The sequence below is a fragment of the Triturus cristatus genome, chromosome 6, assembly GCF_964204655.1.
Source record: "Triturus cristatus chromosome 6, aTriCri1.1, whole genome shotgun sequence".
Taxonomy (NCBI): domain Eukaryota; kingdom Metazoa; phylum Chordata; class Amphibia; order Caudata; family Salamandridae; genus Triturus; species Triturus cristatus.
Genome location: NC_140589.1, coordinates 1814128137 through 1814151029, shown reverse-complemented (window position 1 = coordinate 1814151029; position 22893 = coordinate 1814128137). Strand labels below are relative to the sequence as shown.

Here is a 22893-nt window from a genome sequence, read left to right as displayed (position 1 = left end):
AATGGTCCTGCAAAATCCAATGCTAATTGTGTCCATGCCTCTTCTGGAACTGGAACATTATGCAAAGGTGTTTTTACCGTTTTCCAGTGTTTATCAGATACTAGACAAGTTTCACAAGAATGTATCCACTTGGTAACATCTGAGTCTAGGCCAGGCCACCAAATATTTTCTTTCAACCTCCTTGAGGTAGCACCTATACCCAAATGCCCTTCATGTGCTATTTTAACATTTTTATTTCGCAAAGATGTTGGAGGAACTGCGAGATCACCACGCATGACCAAACCTTCAACTAGGGAAAGTTCTTGATTAATTTGTGCAAAAGATTTTAAAGGAGAGGGAAGAGAACGTTCCTTAGGCCAACCTGACACGATCATGTTTCTTACTGCCAAAAGAATGGAATCTTCCCCAGACGCTTTCACCCAATCATCTTGAGTAATATGAGGCAAGTCATTGGCAAAATCCTCAACAGAAGCTACCACACATTCTACATCATCAAAACCTGAATATGAAGAGTTATCTTTTAATGATAACCTGGAAAGGCAATCTGCTCTTGTATTACGACCAACAGGTATGTGTTTTATAACAAAGCTATATTCATGTAAGCGTGACAATAAGCAAACAAGTCTCGAGGAAGCTTTTCCTGTCCCATTTCCATTTAGTAGATGTATTAGTGGCTTGTGATCAGAAAAAATTTCAAATTGAGGACCCCAAATGAAAGTTTTACATTTTTCCACAGCCCATGTACAAGCAAGAGCTTCTTTCTCAATTGTACTGTAGTTTGACTCTCCGGTAGAGAGAGATCTGGAAGAAAAAGCCGCTGTATTTTCCTTGCCGTTGACCAATTGACAGAGAACAGCCCCTAAGCCATTTTGACTCGCATCAACAGATAAAGTACATTTTTCACCAGGTGAAAATGGAGAAAGAGCAGGACCTTGAATAATGAGTTTGTTAATTAATTCAAAAGCTTGTTGTGCTTCAGTTCCCCACGCAAAACATGCGTTCTTTTTCAACAAGACACGTAGGGGTTGCACAACCTGAGCATAATTTGAAATGAACTTCGAGTATTATTCTGTCATGCCCAAAAATGATCTCAACAGGTCTTTATTTTTGGGTGCCACGACTTCATCAATAGCTTGAGTGAGCGAAAACTTAGGCTTGATTCCTGAAGCAGAAATAGTGTGCCCTAAGTAGTCAAGGGAACTTTCCTCAGAGTAGATATGTGCTCAAACTTATTTTTTGAAAAAATTAAAACATCGTCCTGATAGGCTTGGACTGACTCAATACCCTTTAACATGTGATCCATAAATCTCTGAAATACACTTGCCGCTGAGGCTAAGCCATAAGGCAGTCTAAGATATTTATATGCACCAAAAGGTGTAACAAATGTGGTAAGGTCAGTGGACGATCTAGATAATGGTATCTGATGATATGCTGACCTTAAGTCCAGAATGGTAAAACAGGTTGCACCAGCTATGTTGGATAACAAATCCTGAATTTTCGGTAAAGGATGACAATCCACGATAATATTCTTGTTAAGTGTGCGCAAGTCAGCACACAGACGAATTGTCCTTTTTTCTTACTATTACAATTGGACTAACCCATTCTGAAGATTCTGTAGGTTGAATAATACCTTCTTTGACCAGTTTATTTAGTAATATTTTAAGGTCATTTCTAGCACTTAATGGAACTGGTCTAGCATTATGAGAAATTGGTATAGCATTTTCTTTTAGCTTGATGACATGCTGTACTTTTTTGACTTTACCAATGTTTGGGGTGAACACCTCAGGAAATTCTGTAAGTACGGTTTCAGGAATATTTGTAAGATCAAGCGAATTATTAGAATTATTACCGTGAATAGAAGAGATAGAGATTTCATCACTGGGCTCGACAAATCCACTCGCCCGCTCGCATATGCGAGGTAGAATTAATGAGGACGAGCTATTTTTAGGTCCTACTCGCCCTTTCTGGCGAGTAGGAAAACAAACTAACTTTTATCCTCTGTCTTTAAAAACGGAGCAAATGTGACAAGTTAACAAGATTTAAAGGCATTTTTATTGCTCACAAAGCTAATGAGCAATAAAGATGCCGTTAAATCTTGTTAACTTGTCACATTTGCTCCGCTTTCAGAGACGGAGGTCAAGTAGGGTGAAGTTAGGTCGAGGAGATTTTTGAAGGTACTAGACCTGCAGGACTAGTACCATTTTTCGGATTTTTCGAGCCCTGCATCATTAATTTGAATAGGATTTTCAGAGCCAGGAACTAATTTCAAACCCATCCTAGCTAAATCCTGCCATCCAATAATATTCTTCCCTTTAGGAGCCACATACACTTTGGTAGAAATGTTACGATCTAAACAAGTAATGAATTCCATAAAATACCCAAGCATATCAATTATATTGTGAGAAGTTGGCCTGATATGTAGTGCTCACTATTCTAGTGATCACTGTGTATCATTCCAAACGACCCTTATTGATGATTGGTTGTAAGTCAACCTTTTAGACCAGCTATCCTAGTAGCGTGGATACGAGCAGTCTTAGGCTAAACTCTAGAGGGCGTGTTAAGCCAGCTGTTTACCATCACATATACCCCTTGAACACCAAGTGAAAGGACACCACACAAGTTGTTATGAAAATAAAAGGATATTTATTTATGACAAGACTACCCTGGCTCTTTATGAGTCAGGGAGCTAAGCACACTACAAAACTCTTAGGAAAATACTTCAGTTGCACAATTTACACAAATGCCCGAGGGGCACGAGAAACCATCTACACTAACAGTGAAATGCGAATGGTTAGAGTCTGGAGATACTGATTCCGGAGTGATCCGATCAGTGGGACTAAACGAAAAAGGAACTGGACACTTGTAGAGCGAACCTGCGATGGAGCACCGAGATGCTCGAGTTACCTAGCCCGGGGGCTGCGGCTGCGTGAAGTTCGTCAAGATGTCGGGAGTCCTCGTGTAGTCTCAGGAGCCTGAAAGAAGAAGTTGCTGGCAGGCGACCAGTGACGATGTTCAGAGCGATCCAAGCCTGGATCGGTGGTGAAGGAAAACCTGAAAGCAGAGGGGACTCAGTTCTCAACCGCTAGCCAGCGATCGTGTGGGTACCAGGAGGGTACCGGCTGAAGTCACCTCGACCAGGTGAGTGGGTGACGTCGGACTCGGCTGTTCCTCGGACCAGGAGGCGCGGCGGCGACCAGGATGGAGGGCGAGCTGTCCCACGAAGGTGTCTGCTGTCGATGATGCTGGGCCCAGGAAGGGGCAGCGGATCTTGGCAGTGGCCACCCAGGCGGGGGAGTCAAGATGGCGTCGGGAGTGGACCAGGAGGGTCCGTGGTACTCCTCTGTTGAAGGGGAGCAAGAGCCAGTCTGGAGCAACCAGACTAGTGATGAAACAATCGTGGTGCGTCGTGAAGAGGGCCACAAGCCGGTCGGCAAGTGGTCGAACAACGCGGTGAACAACAAGGAGCGGAAGGGCCCCCACGCAGATCTCGGGGATGCTGGGGAGGCAGACTTCGATGCTGGAGCTGCTCAGGGTTAGGGCTTCTCAAACCCTAGGTGCACTCACTCGAGGGTCCCTCGGTGGGCGTGCTAGATAAGCGTCGTGCAGGTTCTGAAGATAGCCGGTCCCGCAGGTCTCGTCACACCTACGACTCTCAGCTGAGCTGATGAGGGAGGTAAAAGGTCAGAGATGGCAGGGAACTCGGGTCTCGTCGAGCTGGGCAGTCTTGATCCGTAGGAGAGACTTACAGCAAACCGCAAGCGCTTAGATGGTGCCTGCTGGTGCAGGGTGGCTACTCCTTAGCCACAAGGGAGAGTCTTCAGAAATAGTCAAGAGTTCCTTTCGTGGAAAGTAGTTCGTGATTCGGAGTTATCCGATTATCTGATTATCCAATTTGGGAAGGGGACTCGCTCCTACCTTTATTCTAAGAGAAAGGGGCTGGCCCGTGATTAGGTTCTACCTATGGGTGGAGCCAGGAGGGGGGTGGTTACACCCCTATCCTTCGTCCGGCTTCGCGCCAGCTCAGGGGCTGGTGTGCCCCCAAAACTGGTTTGAGCCGGGCTATGCACAGTGAGCACCGGGGTGCCACTTGCAGTCACCTTCCTTTCAGCCCTGCCTACCTGGGATACACAAACCCTGTCTGGGACGGTGCTAACACCGCCCTCGACAGGAAACCCTTTGTCCAAGCTCCCCTTGCTGGAAGGTCCCCCAGCAGCAGGAGGTCAGACTTGTGTCTGGTGGCAGCATCCATTTTGTGATGCTGAGGCTTGAGTCAACTTTAACCGGGGTTCAAGGTTACTTCCATGTCGTGTCCCTCTAAAAGGGGGGAATGCTAACCCCGTCACCAGGACTGGCGAGGGGTTCGTATTCCCATTCGTATGACACCTTACTCGACATGTATAGGTGATGCGATGCCAAAGTTAGCAAATAACCGCAAGGATTATAATGCCTTAAAAGTAGTTGGCCCGCGTCACCATGGAACGGCTATTAGGGCTTGGTTCCGCAAGCCGTCGACGGGCTCAGCTCGCGCCAGAGCACCGTCCCACATGATTCCCTGCACTCTGCCTTCAGGATTGATAAGGCCTGCTATAGGAGTGACTGATAGGAATCCATGTGTCCATTTTAGGGTTAGGTGTAGGAATACTACACCTACAGCAACGGGTGATTACACCACGTGGCCCCAGCTGTCGTGCAGCCAGTTGTGTCAGATTTGGGCGGCCATTCCAGGGGTGGCATAATACATGCTTCAGCCCCTGGTAGGCCCTGGGTACACCGATGCCCTGGATACCTGTGGTATGCTGAGACAGGGACTGACAAGGTGGCCCAGTTCCAATTAGTGGATGCACCTAACGTACATGTGTGTTAATTTCGAGAGAGAACAGCTAGGCTGTGGGTCTGATTGGCAGGCCCACAGCCGGAGAAAGTCGTAAACCAATGAAGCAAAAGCAAAAAATCTGGGTGATCATAGGATTGCAGACCCTACTCTCCTACATGACCCCCCCCCAAACTTTGGGACAATAAGCTAACCTTGACCAGGTGAGTCTTCTTGCTCTAAGTGGAAATACCTGGAGAGCCCATCTGCATTGCCATGATCAGTGCCAGGTCTATGCTCCACTGTGAAATCCATCCCCTGTAGGGAAATGGACCACCTAAGTAGTTTGGGGTTTTCACCCTTCATTTGATTTAGCCACAAGAGGGGCTTATGGTCGGTCTGAATCTTGAAGTGAGTGCCAAACAAGTATGGCCTCAACTTCTTCAGGGCCCAAACCACAGCAAAGGCCTCCCTCTCAATAGCTGACCAATTCTTCTCTCTGGGGGTCAGCCTCCTGCTAATAAAAGCTATGGGCTGGTCATGACCATCAAAATTCAGTTGCGATAGAACAGCTCCCACACCCAGCTCCGAAGCGTCTGTTTGGACAATGAATGGTTTGGAGTAGTCTGGACTCTTTAGGATAGGTGCTGTGCACATGGCCTGCTTTAGGTCATCGAATGCCTTCTGACAGCTTGCTGTCCACTGAACTTTTTTTGGCATCTTTTTACTTGTCAGGTCGTTTAGCGGGGTCACAATGGATCCATAATTTCTGACAAATTTCCGGTAATAACCAGTCAGGCCCAAGAAAGCTCGAACCTGAGTCTGGGTGGTTGGAGGAGCCCAGTCCTGGATGGCCTGTATCTTGCTCTCCAATGGTTGAACCTGGCCTCCACCTACAAGGTGGCCCAGGTATACAACCTGTGTCTGCCCTATCTGGCACTTGGTGGCCTTGATAGTGAGGCCTGCCTTCTGCAGGGCCTCTAACACTTTCCTCAGGTGGACCAGGTGATCCTCCCAGGTGGAGCTAAAGACAGCGATATCGTCCAGATACGCCGCACAGAAGTCGTCCAACCCAGTGAGAACTCGATTCACCAGCCTTTGGAAGGTGGCAGGTGCATTTTTCAAACCAAAGGGCATTACCACGAACTGATAATGCCCACCCGGGGTAGAAAATGCTGTTTTGGGCTTGGCCTCCTCAGCTAACCTGATTTGCCAATACCCAGCGGTCAGGTCAAACGTACTTAAGTAGTTGGCCGAGGCCAACCGGTCGATAAGTTCGTCTGCTCTTGGTATCGGGTGGGCGTCGGTCTTAGTGACCGCATTGCGACCTCTGTAGTCCACGCAAAACCTCATCTCTTTCTTACCGCCCTGGGTGTGAGGTTTCGGCACGAGCACTACGGGACTAGCCCAGGGGCTGTCCGAGGGTTCAATGACTCCCAGCTCCAACATTTTCTGCACCTCTGTCTTGATGCAGTCTCTGACATGATCAGGTTGCCGATAGATTTTACTCTTTACGGGCAGACTGTCCCCAGTGTCGACCTCATGGGTACACCACTTGGTCTGACTGGGTGTCAGAGAGAACATATGTCGAAAGGATTGAAGAACCTGTTTACAATCCTCTTGTTGATGCCCAGAGAGGCTGCCACAAAAGACAACACCATCTACTGATCCATCGTCAGGGTTCTGAGAGAGCAGGTCCGGGAGAGGGTCACTCTCCTCCTCCTGTCCCTCATCTGTGGCCATGAGCAAGCCCATGCCCTCCCTGTCGACATACGCCTTGAGCCTGTTTACGTGGAGCACCCTGTGGGGGCTCCGGGGAGTTCCCAGGTCTACCAGGTAGGTGACCTCTCCCTTTTGCTCAATGATCGTGTGGGGCCCAGACCATTTGTCTTTGAGTGCTGCTGGGGCCACTGGCTCCAGCACCCACACCTTCTGTCCAGGCTGATACACCGTCAGGACAGCCTTTTGGTCGTGCCAAGCTTTCTGTAATTCTTGGCTCGCCTCAAGGTTTTTAGACGCCTTTTCCATGTACTCCGCCATCCGCGAGCGGAGACCGAGCACATAGTCCACAATGTTTGATGCCGGCTTTCTGAGAGGTCTCTCCCATCCTTCCTTTACCAAACAAAGGGGTCCCCTTACAGAATGTCCGAACAGAAGCTCAAAAGGGCTGTAGCCAACCCCCTTCTGCGGGACCTCTCTGTAGGCGAACAAGAGGCAGGGTATCAGGACATCCCATCTCCGCCGAAGCTTTTCAGGTAGTCCGTGAATCATCCCTTTTAGGGTCCGGTTGAATCTCTCAACCAGCCCATTGCATTGTGGGTGATAGGGTGTGGTGAACTTGTAGTTGACACCACATTCCTTCCACATAGCAGTCAGATATCCCGACATGAAGTTTGCACCTCTGTCTGAGACGACCTCCTTAGGGAAGCCCACTCTGGAGAACACTCCAAGTAGGGCCCGTGCCACCACAGGTGCCGTAGTGGTCCTAAGGGGAATAGCTTCAGGATACCTGGTGGCGTGGTCCACCACCACCAGTATAAACTTGTGCCCTGATGCTGTCTGGGGTTCCATTGGTCCGACAATGTCGATCCCCACTCGTTCAAAGGGTACCCCCACCACTGGTAGTGGTATGAGGGGGGCCTTTGTCGTGCCACCTGACTTACCACTGGCTTGGCAAGTGACACAGGAGCGGCAAAACTCCTTCGTATCTTCGGACATGTGGGGCCAGTGAAAGTGTGGAACAATTCTGTCCCAAGTCTTATTCTGGCCTAAGTGACCTGCAAGGGGAATCTCGTGGGCCAAGGTGAGAAGGAAACCTCTCAGAGACAAGGGGATGACCAGCCTCCTGGTCGCACCAGGTTTGGGGTCTCTTGCCTCAGAGTACAGGAGTCCATCGTCCCAGTACACTTTGTGGGTACCCGTGGCGTTCCCTGCAGCCTCAGCAGCGGCCTGCTGTCTGAGGGGTTCAAGTGAGGGGCAGTCTAACTGTGCCTTCCCCAGGTCTTCCCTGGAGGGTCCCCCTGAGCCCAGAAACTCAACCTGACCAGGTTCAAGCTCTTGCGGCTCAGTTTCCCTCAGTTCTTTAAGGTCAGCCTCCTCGGAGACTTGATCCACGACCTGGGGCAAGGGGGAAGGCGAAGCCTTACCCTTACTGCTCCTTTTCTTGGAAGGTGTCTGGTCCGTTCTTCCAGGATCCAGCACCTGTTCAGTGGGGCATCTTTTGGCCTGTGACCTGGTCACAGCAAGGACATGTGCTGGCAAACCTAACATTTCCATGTGAGTCCTCTGCTCCACTTCTGACCATTGTGACGTTTCCAAATCATTGCCCAACAGACATTCTACGGGGAGGTCTGAACTAACCACAACCTTTTTCGGGCCACTTACCCCTCCCCAGGAGAAATCAACAACTGCCATACTGTGATTGGTAGTGACGTTGCTGGCATTGGTCACTAGGTAACTGGTACCTAGCATGATCTGTCCAGGGTCCACGAAGTTAGGCGTCACCATGGTGACACTGGCACACGTGTCCCTGTAGGCCTGAGCCACTCTTCCATTTATCAAAGGTGTCTGCCTGTATTTGCCCAAAGTATTGGGACTGGCATCAGGGGACATATCCATATCCCCTGTACAGACAAGGACGGCCTGAGTGAGCGTGCCGACTAAGTCGTCACTCCCCTCGGTTCCCAAGGTTAACCCAACTAATGCCTTGGGAGGCGCACTACCACTGCTGACTGTACTAGGGGGCGCAGGTGCCTTAGGGGCTGCAGTGGTAGGAGTTTGCCCTCCTTTCTTGGTGCACTCACTAAACCAGTGAGTCTTACTTTTACAGTATTGGCACCACCTTTTTGACTGGCCTTCTTGAGTCTTCTTCTTCTGTGAAGCCTGACCCCCACCCTCTTTGGTTTGTTGGGGACCTGTCGAAGACTTCTGGTCATTTTGTTCGTTCTTGTTACCCTTTTGGTCTGCTTTCTTCTGACCACCCTGGTTCTGATTCTGGTTCTGCTTGACCCTTGTTCTGACCCATCTGTCTGCCTTCTTTCCCAATTCTTGGGGAGAGGTCAGATCCGAGTCGACAAGGTGCTGATGCAACAATTGGTTCTGACAGTTGTTTAAAATCTGTTCTCGCATGATAAGATTGTACAATCCTGTGTAATCAGTAACCTTGCTACCCAGCAACCAGCCTTCCAAAGCCTTAGTGGCACAATCGACAAAGTCAGCCCAATCCTGAGACTGAATTTTCTGGGTGTCTCGGAACAGCACCCGGTACTGTTCCGTGGTTAAGCCGAACCCATCAATCAGTGTGTTCTTCAGGACTTGGTAGTTGTTAGCATCCTCAGCTCTTGTAGTGAGGAGCTTGTCCCTTCCTTTACCTTCAAAGGAAAGCCACAGTATAGCTGCCCACTGACTTGGGGGGACGCACTGGACAGTGCAGGCCCTCTCCAAGGCAGTTATCCACTTGTGGATGTCGTCCCCTTGTTTAAAGGGGGGCACTATTTTACTCAGGTGTCTAGTGTCTATACCCCTGTCTTTCTCTCTATTGAGAACGCTGCCACCAGTGGGATCTAACCCACTTAATTTCTGCTCTCGGGCTAAGGCAAGTCTTTCTTTGGCGAGGGCAAGTTCTTCCCGCTCGATCCTCAGATTGACCTCCCGCATCTTCGCTTCATGCTCCCTCCTCTGAGGGGAAGTCATTCCTCTCTGAGAAGGTGCCTGAGAGACATGTGTATGAACCGATCTGCCAGAGCCTCTGGAGAGAGACCTAGCTCGTCCGTTCCCAAGGTTAAGCCTGCTTGAGCGTGGGCCCGGGGCTCCCCCAGTTCCATTCTCATGCCTGCTTAAGTTGGTCCTTGTAAGCCTGCCGACTACCACTGGACCTTTGTCTGCCTCGTCTCCCGATAACTCGTCCTCGTCCTCCTCCTCTGTGTGGAGGTCGAGGTCTGGGTCACCGAGGGTTCCCTCTAAGGGAGGCATGTTCCCATCTGCACTGGGGGGACCTGGGTTAGAGGACCTCCTAGCATCGTACGCCTCTAAGAGACCTATCAGTATTGCGATGGTAGGGTTAGAACCCTGGTTTAGCTTCCGGGAGGCACACAGTTGTCTCATCTCCTTGAAGCTAAGAGTTGCATATCGTGACACGACCTGTGGAGGGTCACTGACCACTAAGGGAGTCCCTGCAGACTCTCCGTGGACCGACATGCTTTTCTAGTGAGGTGTAAGTGTTGCACCTACCTACACTATGGGTTTACCTACTGATCCCTTGCTAAGAGTTGTAGTCAGGGTGTGCTAAGCCCTGTTACACTACAACAGCCGGTTCAGTAGAACTCGGAGTATTCTAAGTTAAGTTATATGTACCTGGGTACTTATGTGATCTTTCACTGCGATATTCTTAGGATACGTGTGTGGTAAAACAACAGCAAGCTCAAATCCCAACCGCTGCTCACCAATGTGAGAAGTTGGCCTGATATGTAGTGCTCACTATTCTAGTGATCACTGTGTATCATTCCAAACGACCCTTATTGATGATTGGTTGTAAGTCAACCTTTTAGACCAGCTATCCTAGTAGCGTGGATACGAGCAGTCTTAGGCTAAACTCTAGAAGGCGTGTTAAGCCAGCTGTTTACCATCACATATACCCCTTGAACACCAAGTGAAAGGACACCACACAAGTTGTTATGAAAATAAAAGGATATTTATTTATGACAAGACTACCCTGGCTCTTTATGAGTCAGGGAGCTAAGCACACTACAAAACTCTTAGGAAAATACTTCAGTTGCACAATTTACACAAATGCCCGAGGGGCACGAGAAACCATCTACACTAACAGTGAAATGCGAATGGTTAGAGTCTGGAGATACTGATTCCGGAGTGATCCGATCAGTGGGACTAAACGAAAAAGGAACTGGACACTTGTAGAGCGAACCTGCGATGGAGCACCGAGATGCTCGAGTTACCTAGCCCGGGGGCTGCGGCTGCGTGAAGTTCGTCAAGATGTCGGGAGTCCTCGTGTAGTCTCAGGAGCCTGAAAGAAGAAGTTGCTGGCAGGCGACCAGTGACGATGTTCAGAGCGATCCAAGCCTGGATCGGTGGTGAAGGAAAACCTGAAAGCAGAGGGGACTCAGTTCTCAACCGCTAGCCAGCGATCGTGTGGGTACCAGGAGGGTACCGGCTGAAGTCACCTCGACCAGGTGAGTGGGTGACGTCGGACTCGGCTGTTCCTCGGACCAGGAGGCGCGGTGGCGACCAGGATGGAGGGCGAGCTGTCCCACGAAGGTGTCTGCTGTCGATGATGCTGGGCCCAGGAAGGGGCAGCGGATCTTGGCAGTGGCCACCCAGGCGGGGGAGTCAAGATGGCGTCGGGAGTGGACCAGGAGGGTCCGTGGTACTCCTCTGTTGAAGGGGAGCAAGAGCCAGTCTGGAGCAACCAGACTAGTGATGAAACAATCGTGGTGCGTCGTGAAGAGGGCCACAAGCCGGTCGGCAAGTGGTCGAACAACGCGGTGAACAACAAGGAGCGGAAGGGCCCCCACGCAGATCTCGGGGATGCTGGGGAGGCAGACTTCGATGCTGGAGCTGCTCAGGGTTAGGGCTTCTCAAACCCTAGGTGCACTCACTCGAGGGTCCCTCGGTGGGCGTGCTAGATAAGCGTCGTGCAGGTTCTGAAGATAGCCGGTCCCGCAGGTCTCGTCACACCTACGACTCTCAGCTGAGCTGATGAGGGAGGTAAAAGGTCAGAGATGGCAGGGAACTCGGGTCTCGTCGAGCTGGGCAGTCTTGATCCGTAGGAGAGACTTACAGCAAACCGCAAGCGCTTAGATGGTGCCTGCTGGTGCAGGGTGGCTACTCCTTAGCCACAAGGGAGAGTCTTCAGAAATAGTCAAGAGTTCCTTTCGTGGAAAGTAGTTCGTGATTCGGAGTTATCCGATTATCTGATTATCCAATTTGGGAAGGGGACTCGCTCCTACCTTTATTCTAAGAGAAAGGGGCTGGCCCGTGACTAGGTTCTACCTATGGGTGGAGCCAGGAGGGGGGTGGTTACACCCCTATCCTTCGTCCGGCTTCGCGCCAGCTCAGGGGCTGGTGTGCCCCCAAAACTGGTTTGAGCCGGGCTATGCACAGTGAGCACCGGGGTGCCACTTGCAGTCACCTTCCTTTCAGCCCTGCCTACCTGGGATACACAAACCCTGTCTGGGACGGTGCTAACACCGCCCTCGACAGGAAACCCTTTGTCCAAGCTCCCCTTGCTGGAAGGTCCCCCAGCAGCAGGAGGTCAGACTTGTGTCTGGTGGCAGCATCCATTTTGTGATGCTGAGGCTTGAGTCAACTTTAACCGGGGTTCAAGGTTACTTCCATGTCGTGTCCCTCTAAAAGGGGGGAATGCTAACCCCGTCACCAGGACTGGCGAGGGGTTCGTATTCCCATTCGTATGACACCTTACTCGACATGTATAGGTGATGCGATGCCAAAGTTAGCAAATAACCGCAAGGATTATAATGCCTTAAAAGTAGTTGGCCCGCGTCACCATGGAACGGCTATTAGGGCTTGGTTCCGCAAGCCGTCGACGGGCTCAGCTCGCGCCAGAGCACCGTCCCACATGATTCCCTGCACTCTGCCTTCAGGATTGATAAGGCCTGCTATAGGAGTGACTGATAGGAATCCATGTGTCCATTTTAGGGTTAGGTGTAGGAATACTACACCTACAGCAACGGGTGATTACACCACGTGGCCCCAGCTGTCGTGCAGCCAGTTGTGTCAGATTTGGGCGGCCATTCCAGGGGTGGCATAATACATGCTTCAGCCCCTGGTAGGCCCTGGGTACACCGATGCCCTGGATACCTGTGGTATGCTGAGACAGGGACTGACAAGGTGGCCCAGTTCCAATTAGTGGATGCACCTAACGTACATGTGTGTTAATTTCGAGAGAGAACAGCTAGGCTGTGGGTCTGATTGGCAGGCCCACAGCCGGAGAAAGTCGTAAACCAATGAAGCAAAAGCAAAACATCTGGGTGATCATAGGATTGCAGACCCTACTCTCCTACATATATGACCACCATATGCTTTTGGAATAATGTCTAATGCTAGTAACGGTTTCTTGAAAGGCCAACACTCTTCCAAAAGAGTGTCCGAAACAATAGTGACTGGTGCTCCAGAGTCAGCCATCATATCAACCTTAACTTCTCCAATAATGACTTCACATAATGGTTCCTTAACTTTCTGGAAAGGAAAAGTCAAATCTTGAGAATCAATAGAAAGCATAAGTCTTTCAAGATTATCATCAAGTGACTGAATAGATTCAACATTAACATTTCTAGAATTCTCATCATTGTCAAGACTACTGACCCTGACCATTTTCTTGCTTCTGCATACCGTATAAAAATGACCCATTTTTCCACATTTAGTACATTTCTTACCTAGTGCCATACAAGCAGGACTATCACCTAAATGTGATTTCGAACCACACCTAAAACAAAATGAGTTAGTTTTGACCTGCTTTTGTGAAAACGATTTTACAAATTTTGGCCTGTAAGAAATATTGTTAATGTGAGGGTCATTTTGAATCATGTTAACAGGTGAAACATTGTCATTACTTAAACATTTTGACGTTATAATAGATCTCTCAATTCCTTTTGCAATGTCAATAACCTCGGCTAAAGAAGGATCCCTGCAGCTGAGTAGACGTTCCTGAATCTTTTTGTGAAAACAGCTGTAAACAAACCGATCTCTTATGTAAGAATCTAGTTCAGCCCCAAAGTTACAATTCGTAGCTAAGTTTCTTAAAACTGATATGTAATCTTCAATGGATTCATCTGAATTCTGCTTTCTTTTCATGAAGTTAAATCTCTCAAGCATCACACTTAGTTGCTCTAAAAACTTTTTGTTCTATCTGTTGACAGCATCAGTGTAAACGTTCTATCCATCTCCATCACCTGGTGGTGGGATGGTAACAGGTAAATTGTCAAAAGTTTCACGCCCAGCACTGCCCAGAAAGCTGTAAAGAATTGCAAGTTTGCGTTTGGGTGAATACTACTCAGCATCTATAGCCACCAGATAATTTTCAAAGGATTTAAACCAGAGTTTCCATGGCTCTTTTGGCTTTCCTTGTCTTGGGAGAAACTGGTCCAACTGACAGATTTGCTGAGAGGCCATTGAAAATGTACATAAATTGTGCTGATAAAAGTGCTGTTTAAATCAGGGATATAATTAAACGATCATCTAAATTTTGTGTTGTTCAAATACAAGAAGAAAGTTGCACGCGTGTGCAGCGTATAAAAAACGTACTTGCGATCCTTAAAAGTGAGTCCCCGGTGAGCTTCCTGAATTTTTCTCCGTTAATGGTTGAAAACAACACACGCGCGTGAGACCAATAGCGGTGCGCGTTTAAAAGGGGCAAAGTTCAATTTTGTTTCGTGTACATGTATAAAATAAGCACACGCGCATGAAGCCAATCACGGTGCGCGTTTAAAGTGATGATGAGTTGTTGCTATGCGGACCAATCCATCAGCTCTTCTTATTAAGCAGGAAAAGGCGGAGCTCACCGTGACGGAGGTGTGTCACTTCAGAAGGTGGTCCTTCGCTAATCCGGAAACTCGTCCTTTGAATCTGATACTGGGTTTGTAAGAGAGTTCCCTTAGCGGGACGAAAGAAGCGAAAGGAAATGCCTTTTGACGGTAGCTTGACCGAAGACAGAATGAATCCTCTGAATGAGTGACGATAGAAGGCACAATTCCTCGTGGTGTTGAAAATTTGAAGATAAGTAACTCGTCGCCAAATTAAATGTGTAAATCCTTTCAATATTAAAGAATAATCCAACGTAAACAGGAACAAAGTTGATGTTGTAGGTTTATTGAAGTTAAAGCAATCACACCACTGGAGTGCGTCCTTCCTCTCTGAAGTATGAACGGCAACTGTCTCCTGATACCGTTCATAGTTCAGGAAGGAGGTTGAACGCACGGGAATGCATCTTCAAGAAATGCTTATTTTAAAAGATAATCACATAGCATGCGCGCGTAACATGAACCACGCGCATGCAAGTTACAGAATATTGAGGAAACACGAGCTCACCAATAGAATGTGAGCTCGTGAATACATTGAGCAGCACGTGAAGAAAAACATACTAACAAAGCTATCAAAGAAATGTATACAGTATATTACAGCGTCCCTTCCTAATAACAACTCCAAAACCTATGTATGAATGTTTTGCGACCGCATCTCTTTGGAACTCTATGCCTGTACACCTTCGGAAGGCCGAGACAGAACCAACATTCAGGAAGGCTCTTAAGACCTGGCTTCTTAGCCGTCCTTAGAGGTCCCCTCTCTCACTGCTGTGTCCGCTGCTAGCGCCGGGACACCTCCGTTGGAAGTAGCTGTGCGCTCAACAAATGCCATTGAATTGAATTGAATTGAATTGCGGTCGCAAAACACTCGCAGTTTACCACCCTTCTCTGAAAAGTGGTAAGGCACTCGCAAACGGGAAGGGGTCCCTAGGGGGCCCCTTCCTCTTTGTGTATGCCTGCACAATTATTTTTAACGGAAGGCAGTGACTATGACTTATTTTTTTTCTTTCATCACTGCATCCAGGGTGGGACCCCCCAGCCTCTTGTCCCTTACTGACTTCCATCTCTCTCTTTGTTGCATTCTGAAATTGCCTTGTGAAGTTAAGTCTCACTCTTTGTTCTCTTCATTTGTGGTTAACTGTGTAACTTAGTTCATTGATTTTAAATAGCTGTTTGATCCGAGACAAGATCATTGGGAAAGGTTCTTCCGCTCTTTTTGCTGCTTGCTGAGATTTTAAGAAATCCATTACTGTAGAAATTAATATATGTTTTGTAAGGTTACTGCAAGGGATCCTGAACCAGCAAGGGCGTATTTCCTTCCAAAATGATATGTTCTTTCTTCTTTGTTATTGCCATGATTTTCTTTTTGAATTGGTATTTGTCTACTGTTGTCAGTGTGTGCGATCTTTGTTCTTATTGTGATTAGTGCTGTCTTTCTGTCGGGTCTATTCACCTATTTTTCAGTATCTTCTTCCACTTCACGGATAAAGAGGAACAGTTTTTGTAAGTATCTTTCCAGATATCTCCCTTTCGCTTCTCGTGGCAGTCCCTGGATTGGTCTGTTATTTTTTCGCATCTCTGTTTTCTAAGTCTTACAGCATTCTGATGGAGTCAAAGGCATGTTTGTCCCTGCTTGTTCTACATTGATACCTCTGGTTCAATAAGATCAATGAGCCACTAATCTGTTTGTAAGAAAGCAGTGCCACAATGGTCAACATCTGTCATGTCTCTTTAAGGCTTTACAAAATGTTGCAGAGTTTCCTATGGTGACCCTCTTAATTTATTTTCTGACAGAAATACATCTTTGTGGATGAAGCTGAAATAAGTGCAAGAAAGGTAACCCTTCACATATATTGACATTAAGAGAATCAAACACAATGGCAGATGCCAAGCTGGACATTGCTATCACTGGAGAGGCTGGCTCCGGGAAATCCACATTGGTCAATTGCCTCCGCGGTCTGATGGATGAGGATCTCAAATCAGCTAAGACTGGTGTAGTTGAAATGACTGCTCATCCAACACCGTACCAACATCCTAGGTACCCAACTGTAACTCTGTGGGATCTTCCGGGGATTGGTACACCAACTTTTCTACCAGAGACGTACTTTGAGCAAGTGAATTTTAATAAGTATGACTTTTTCATTATTGTCGCGTCTGAGCGTTTCAGATGCAACCATGCCCTGCTTGCACGTCGCATACAAGATATGAGTAAGAGGTTTTATTTTGTGCGTGCAAAAGTGGATGTGGATTTGTACGCTGCAAAAAAGAAACGTAAATCTGTGTACAACAAAGAGCAAATCCTTTGGAAAATTAAGGAAAATACCATGCAGTGCCTGGCAGTTGAAGGATTGAACCCACTCCATGTTTTTCTGACCTCCAACTTCGAGTTGGATGAGTATGATTTCCCACTGCTACTAAAAACCTTAGAGGGCGATATCCTCAGTTACATTCAGCCTAATTCCAGACCATCCCAGCGGAGCACCGGCTGTGCGCTTCAGTAGATAAATGAAAATAACTCTACTTCTTCTTGTAACATACAAAGCTGTATGTGCCATAAAGTGTCTATATACTTTTTCCAATGTATCAAGAGATCACAACTCTTGTAGTTGATGATATTTTGGGGGAATGTTCAGTGTTAACACTCATTGCCAATGTGTCTTAAAGGAGTAGATTGTTCTTATTTTACCAATTGAAACACATTTAAAGCAAGCACCCTTTTTATCCGTATGCAATCTATCTCAGAAAATGTGAAAACATTTTGCAATTTAAGTGATGCACAATATTCTTGACTAGTTTTTAGATATCATAAAATGTATAGAACAATGGTGAGTTGGTGCATTGTCTTAAAATTAGAAGAAAAAAATAATTTTCAAATACATTTTATCAGATGTGCCATATGAAAATAACATCTAAATGAGTGTATTGTACTCTGCAATGTTCCTAGGTTCAGAAGAAACGTTTGCTTAAGATTATTTTTTTTCATGTAAAAAGTAAAAAAAAGAACCCTCATTTTGCCAATGTATGCACCATTAATGACCTATGTTTCATTCAAATCAAACAGTACTGAAGCACCAGGATTAAACAAAAAAAGGAATCTGAAAACTACTTAAACACTCTACAGCGGTACATACCATACAACTCTGCATCTTCTTTGCTTAAAGTGTTTAACATTTGACCCATCTTAGTTGCAGTGTTGTCCAGTTTTTATCCAGTTATTAATAATTTACTTTTCATTTAAAGTTTTGCATGCATATTCTTTGTGCATAGTACAACATTTTGTTTATTTAAAAATGTTAATAAAGTCATTTTTGGCCCTATTGACTATGGTTTGGATATTTGCTTCTTGTGCCAAAAACAGTAGTGGGTTAAGGTATTTTTCATTCTATGCCCCTTCACAGCATAACCTGTATAGGAGTTCCTGTGATATGAAATGCTTGGTGTGACTGGTTGCTGTTGTTGAGAATATTACTCAGAAGGCAGGATCCAGAGGTTTAGTCTGACCCTAGGTAGCCAGCAGGAGCAATGGGCCACACCCATTATGGTCTCCGTTCTGTGATAAATCCACAAGAATGAAGTGAGGTCTGGTCCCACTACTTTTCTAACCTTAAGGTCCATGCCTTCAGGTCCTGCATGTTACTACTTTTCTAACCTTAAGGTCCATGCCTTCAGGTCCTGCATGTGTTGGCTGATGTGTGTGTGTGAACTGCCTCCCATATTAAGGCCCAGGTTTCCTAAAGGATTGCGCTTGGACTTGCATGACGCAAAGAGCAACAACAATCAACTTCAATGCATAAAAAGTGTTTTGTTCCAAAAATTGACCTGCTGTTAAGTCATGCAAAGGGGGTTGCCTGGGGTGACTAGTGCAACATTACAAGGCTTTGGCGCAATGCCAAATCAACCAAAGTAGAATGTTCTGGTTTTTGTAGCACATCATAACGCCAAGTAATGCCATGCTCAACGGGTACCAGTATATTGTCCGATATACTTACATGCAATTTGTGCTTAGTATACATCTTACATGTCAGAGCCTTGTGCTCTTTTCTACGTGTATGATTTTGTATTGAGGGGTGTACCTCAAGAACAAAGACTATGCTAGACAGGGTTAGTTTGCTTTTGCTTTATAGTAAAAGGCCATGTTCAGAGAACAGCCATTTTTAGGTCTTCCCTAGCGACGCAGCGCATGCGCTGCTGGCCTTGGCGAGACCTATTATTGTCGGTTTGGTGGGCGAAGGGGGACAGGACATGTGCACGCGCACAGCTGGCAGCGTTAGCACAAGGGACAGCAGATGTGCGCGGGCTCGGCTCCCTCAACGCGCACACGACAGGAGATGTGCAAGCATACGGCTCGGCTCCCTGAACGAGCGCATGGCGTGGTTTCGCTTTCCCCTGGACACAGACATGGCTTCCGAGACTGAGCAGCAGGTAAGGGCTCATTCCTTTTTGTTTTATTATTCTGACCAGTAGATAGCTAAAGCATTAGTAGGTTTGGGTTGAGGATCGTTGATATATTGAGTAAACTTTTATTCACTCAGTAAGTTCATTTCAGTACTGATGATAGCCGTAATGGTTTCCTATGTGTCACAATTAAGAATTGTTAAAAACCGCCCTTGCTTTCTTCTCTGGTGCCCTTACTGCTTCACATATTAAGTATTTTGTAGCAAAGTAACATGAAGCACCTCCCTTGATTAGCTATCCGTGTCCTGCTTGTGTACTTCGAAAAGAGCTAACATTGTTGTGTAGATTAGGTGCCTGCTTCATCCACTGACATGCTCACCTTTTTAGGTCTCCCTTGGCGTGGGGGATGTTCTATTGTGGGGCCTTCCAGGTTGCCACTGGGGGCGGATCGCGTCCCGGTCCCCCCTCTCCCATCAGTATACCGGTGTTTCCTGGGCAGCATGGTGATCTCGGGCCTCCTGGGGGGATTGCAAATGGATCTCCCGCTGGGACACGCTGTCCTCGTGGTGCGTCGCACTCTGTGCCTGCAGGCAGCGTCGGTGTTTTTTTGCATTGAGTCCGGGGCATGCGGAGGCAATTTCTTCAACTTCTTGGAGTCCTTGTGGGGGACAAGTGGCTGCTCCGACCGGAGTTCAGCAGTGAGTTCCTTGGCCCCCTGGGGCCGTCAGCGCGGTGAGGAACCCACCCTTGTGCACAAGCACACCCCAAATGGAATGTGTGCCACAGTTCCTGTGGGAGAGTTGGTTCCAATAGTCGCCTGCCCTCGCACTGGAGACAGTGAAAAATTTGAACTCCATAAACAATCCCTCCCATATCCAAGAATACTTGCAAGCATACCCAAGTAGTAAGGCTGCAACCCGCAACACCGCAGTTCCCTCACGGGTTAGTAGCATGGTGGTGTTGCAGAGGGGGCGTGGACAGGGTGGACATTGCGAGGGGGTGCTTCAGATAACTTAGTGCAGGGACTGAGGGGTAACTATAAGTTCTTCCTCTTTGGTATCGAGATTTGTTTGCCAGAGTTTGTGGTGGATGAGTAAGTGGGGTGAGCTGTGTATGTAGAGTTAGTGGTGTAAGATTGTACAAGCTAAGCTGTGTGTGTAGGATAAGCTGAATTTAGGTGCATGATTAGCAGTCTGTGTGTAAGGTAAGTGGTTGTCTATGCAGTAGAGTGATGTATGACTAGTCTAGGAGTGCAAGGTGAGTGTGTGTGTGCAGGTTGAGTGCTGAGTATGCAGTGTGAGAGGTGTGCACACCGGTGAGAGACATGTGCATAGGTAAAAGACGTCTGCCAGCAAGGTAAACTGTCAGCATGAATGGTGTGTGAGTTCAGAGTGAGAAGTGTATTGTGGACTATGAGTTCAGGGCTAAAGATTAATTGTGCAGGGTGTTAGGCATGTCAGTGCTAGGAAAAAAGTCTGTGAGCAGTGTCTGAGTTCAGGGTGAGCGGTCTCTGGCATGCAGGGTTAGCAATGTTAGTGCAGGGTGAGTGTCCAGGTGGATGAGGGCAGTATGATTGTATAGGATGCTGTATAAAATGCCTGTGGTGGGTGATAGATGTAGGAGTGCGGCATAAGAGGTCTGTCAGTGCAGGGTGAGTGGTGTGCCTGGGTGATTGCAAAGCGAAAACTTTGTATAATTGCTGGGTGAGAGGAGTGCTCTTGTGAATTCAGAGTGAGTTGCATGGTTTTGTTAGTGCAGCACATTGCCAATGCTTGTTTCAAGCAGGGGGTGCCTTAGTTGACAGCGTAGTATTACTTTCCTTATCAGAAGTGAGGCAGGAGAGGGGCTCACTGATTCACAGCTGCTAGGTAGGACTACATCTCGTGTCTATTTGTTATAAATAATACGCCATTTTAGTTAATCATATGTATGTCAAAATTTCATCACTCCGTAGGGCTGAGGTTTATTTTAGGGAATTTCTAGCTGCTGCACTGCGCTACGTGAAAAAATTGTAAATCTTCCCTTCGGTGCGCTATTACCATGCAGTATTTCTTCCCCTACTCTTGCCATCCTGAGTTTTGCAGCTGGGATACAGACTAACATGCAGGATTCATTGCTTTCGAGCCGAATCAGGCACGTTATTTGCTCATTTTAATCAGAATATCAATCGGACATTTTGTTTGCTTTTTATTTTTAACTATTTGTTATTTTATAACATGCATGATAAGATTAACTTCAGAAACACGTGAATTTTAATAATCTAAACAGCCGTTCAGCTTGTTTTTCCGTCACTGGAGTTCTTTTACTAAAACTACAAGCACAAAGTGTATTGTTTCTTTCTGGCTTTGCCAGTGCTTCGTGTTACGGAACAGCAAGGTAAAATGCTTAGAAACCAAAAACATAACTAAAAAACCTTGTCATTTACAGCACCAATAGCTCTAACTTTCACAAAAGCGAGACCTATTGCATTGCAAATGCTTGTTGGTGCAGTCGCTGCCAATGACATCAGTGGGATACACTTAATAAATCTAGTGCTGCACTTATTTTTATCTCAATGCTGAAACTGCTCAAAAAGTACTCCACTGTGTGAAATCTATAGGTGAGGATGAAGGACAATAGATGGATTCTGACTTGTGCGCCTGTGTTGCAACTAGTAGAGCAGTGCACTGCTCCAACTCCTAAATTCGTCAATGAGTTCTGGTCAGATATTGATTCCTTGCGGTTTATTTTGACTTGCGAGAAAGATGGTGAAAGAATCATATCAACTCCTCTTTCCCCATACAATTTCATGTGTTGGGATGAGATATCACTGTTTGAGTCAAGGCAATGAAGGCTTATTCATACTGAGAAGTGATATTTAGGTCTCGCCTGACCCAGCGTATGCGCTGGTTTGGCGAGACTTATTGAGGGGGCTCCAAAAAGTGCTACCAGGCCAGCCTAGAGCTACAGTGCATGAGCACGGGCGCGCGCGCCTCGCTTTACCGCGATTACTTTCACTTTCGCAGCCGCATGGCCGCTTTGATGTGATGTTTGATCGCAATCATTTTCACTTTCATGGCCGCCTGGCATAGCCAATAGGTCTCGCTTTTGGGACCTTATAAGTATTTAGTTATGCAACTGTTGCATGAATAAACACTTATAAGTTCCAAAAGGCGAGACCTATTGGCTATGCCAATGCTGGTTTTAGGTTGAGCCTGGGCAGCGCATGTGCAGCTCTGCAAGGCATGCTGTATTGAGTTAGGGATTTGAAGCTCTGCCCACTCTCCACCCATATTTTTTATTAGCTTATGTCGTTGTCCTTTTGTAAAAATGCTGACTTCTGATTCCTTAATCACCTTGTTAGCCCCTCCTTAGTACTGCCTTGTCTTCATTTGAAACCTCCCATGAGTACTGGCCCTTTTACTTCTGTTGCTGCACGGTATGTTTTATTTTGTCTATAAGCACTATTTTTTTCATGGATTTCGCTCTACTGCAACACAGGACGTGCTTTCCTTACATTCAGCGCGCCATGCGCGCTTTCACTTTCCAAGCAGCTGGGACAATGGCGGCTGCTTCTTTGCGATGCCAAAGGTCTCGCATTTAGGAGAGTTTGAGCTATTGGCATTGTAAATGCCAATAGCTTAAACTCTCACAAATGCAAGACCTATTGCATTGCAAATGCTTGTTTATTTAGGAAACTTGTGGAGGAGGGACAAGTGACCTGCAATTGAGCTTCCATTAGCAATTTGTATTAAACGTCTTAACTCTGTGCTGCATGTTTGTCTAGGCAAATATATACAAGCAGAGCGTGGGCTCACAGAGTCTTGGAGGGGGTTCAGGAGGTAGCGGGACAGTCTTTGTGGATAAGAATCAAAATGCAGGAGCGTACCCGGCGCACAGCTCACAATCCTCGAGCTGGGGGATACGCTTGTCGTCGTGGGGTCCGGCGGGACCAAGAGAGTCTGTGGGAGCCACGAGTCACTCAGCGGGGCTCGGTTACCAGTTCGGTGGTCTTACGATCTTCGAGGAGCCGCGAGTCACTCAGCAGGGCTCAAGCACAAGTTCGGAGGTCTTACGATCTTCAGGGAGCCGCGAGTCACTCAGCATGGCTCAAGCACAAGTTCGGAGGTCTTACGATCTTCAGGGAGCCGCGAGTCA

General features: G+C 47.2%; 1 protein-coding gene across 2 annotated transcripts in view; it reads left to right on the top strand.

Annotated features, from left to right (window-relative positions):
• LOC146822077 (interferon-gamma-inducible GTPase 10-like) overlaps positions 1 to 17680 on the top strand; it is a 111687-nt gene extending 94007 nt beyond the window's left edge. For both annotated transcript variants that reach the window (XM_085613173.1, XM_085613174.1), the window contains exon 2: positions 16156 to 17680. In XM_085613173.1, the coding sequence (XP_085469299.1) occupies positions 16239 to 16862 (624 nt within the window). In that variant the 5' untranslated portion in view covers positions 16156 to 16238 and the 3' untranslated portion in view covers positions 16863 to 17680. The remainder of the gene's footprint in view (positions 1 to 16155) is intronic.
• The last annotated feature ends 5213 nt before the right edge of the window (positions 17681 to 22893 follow it).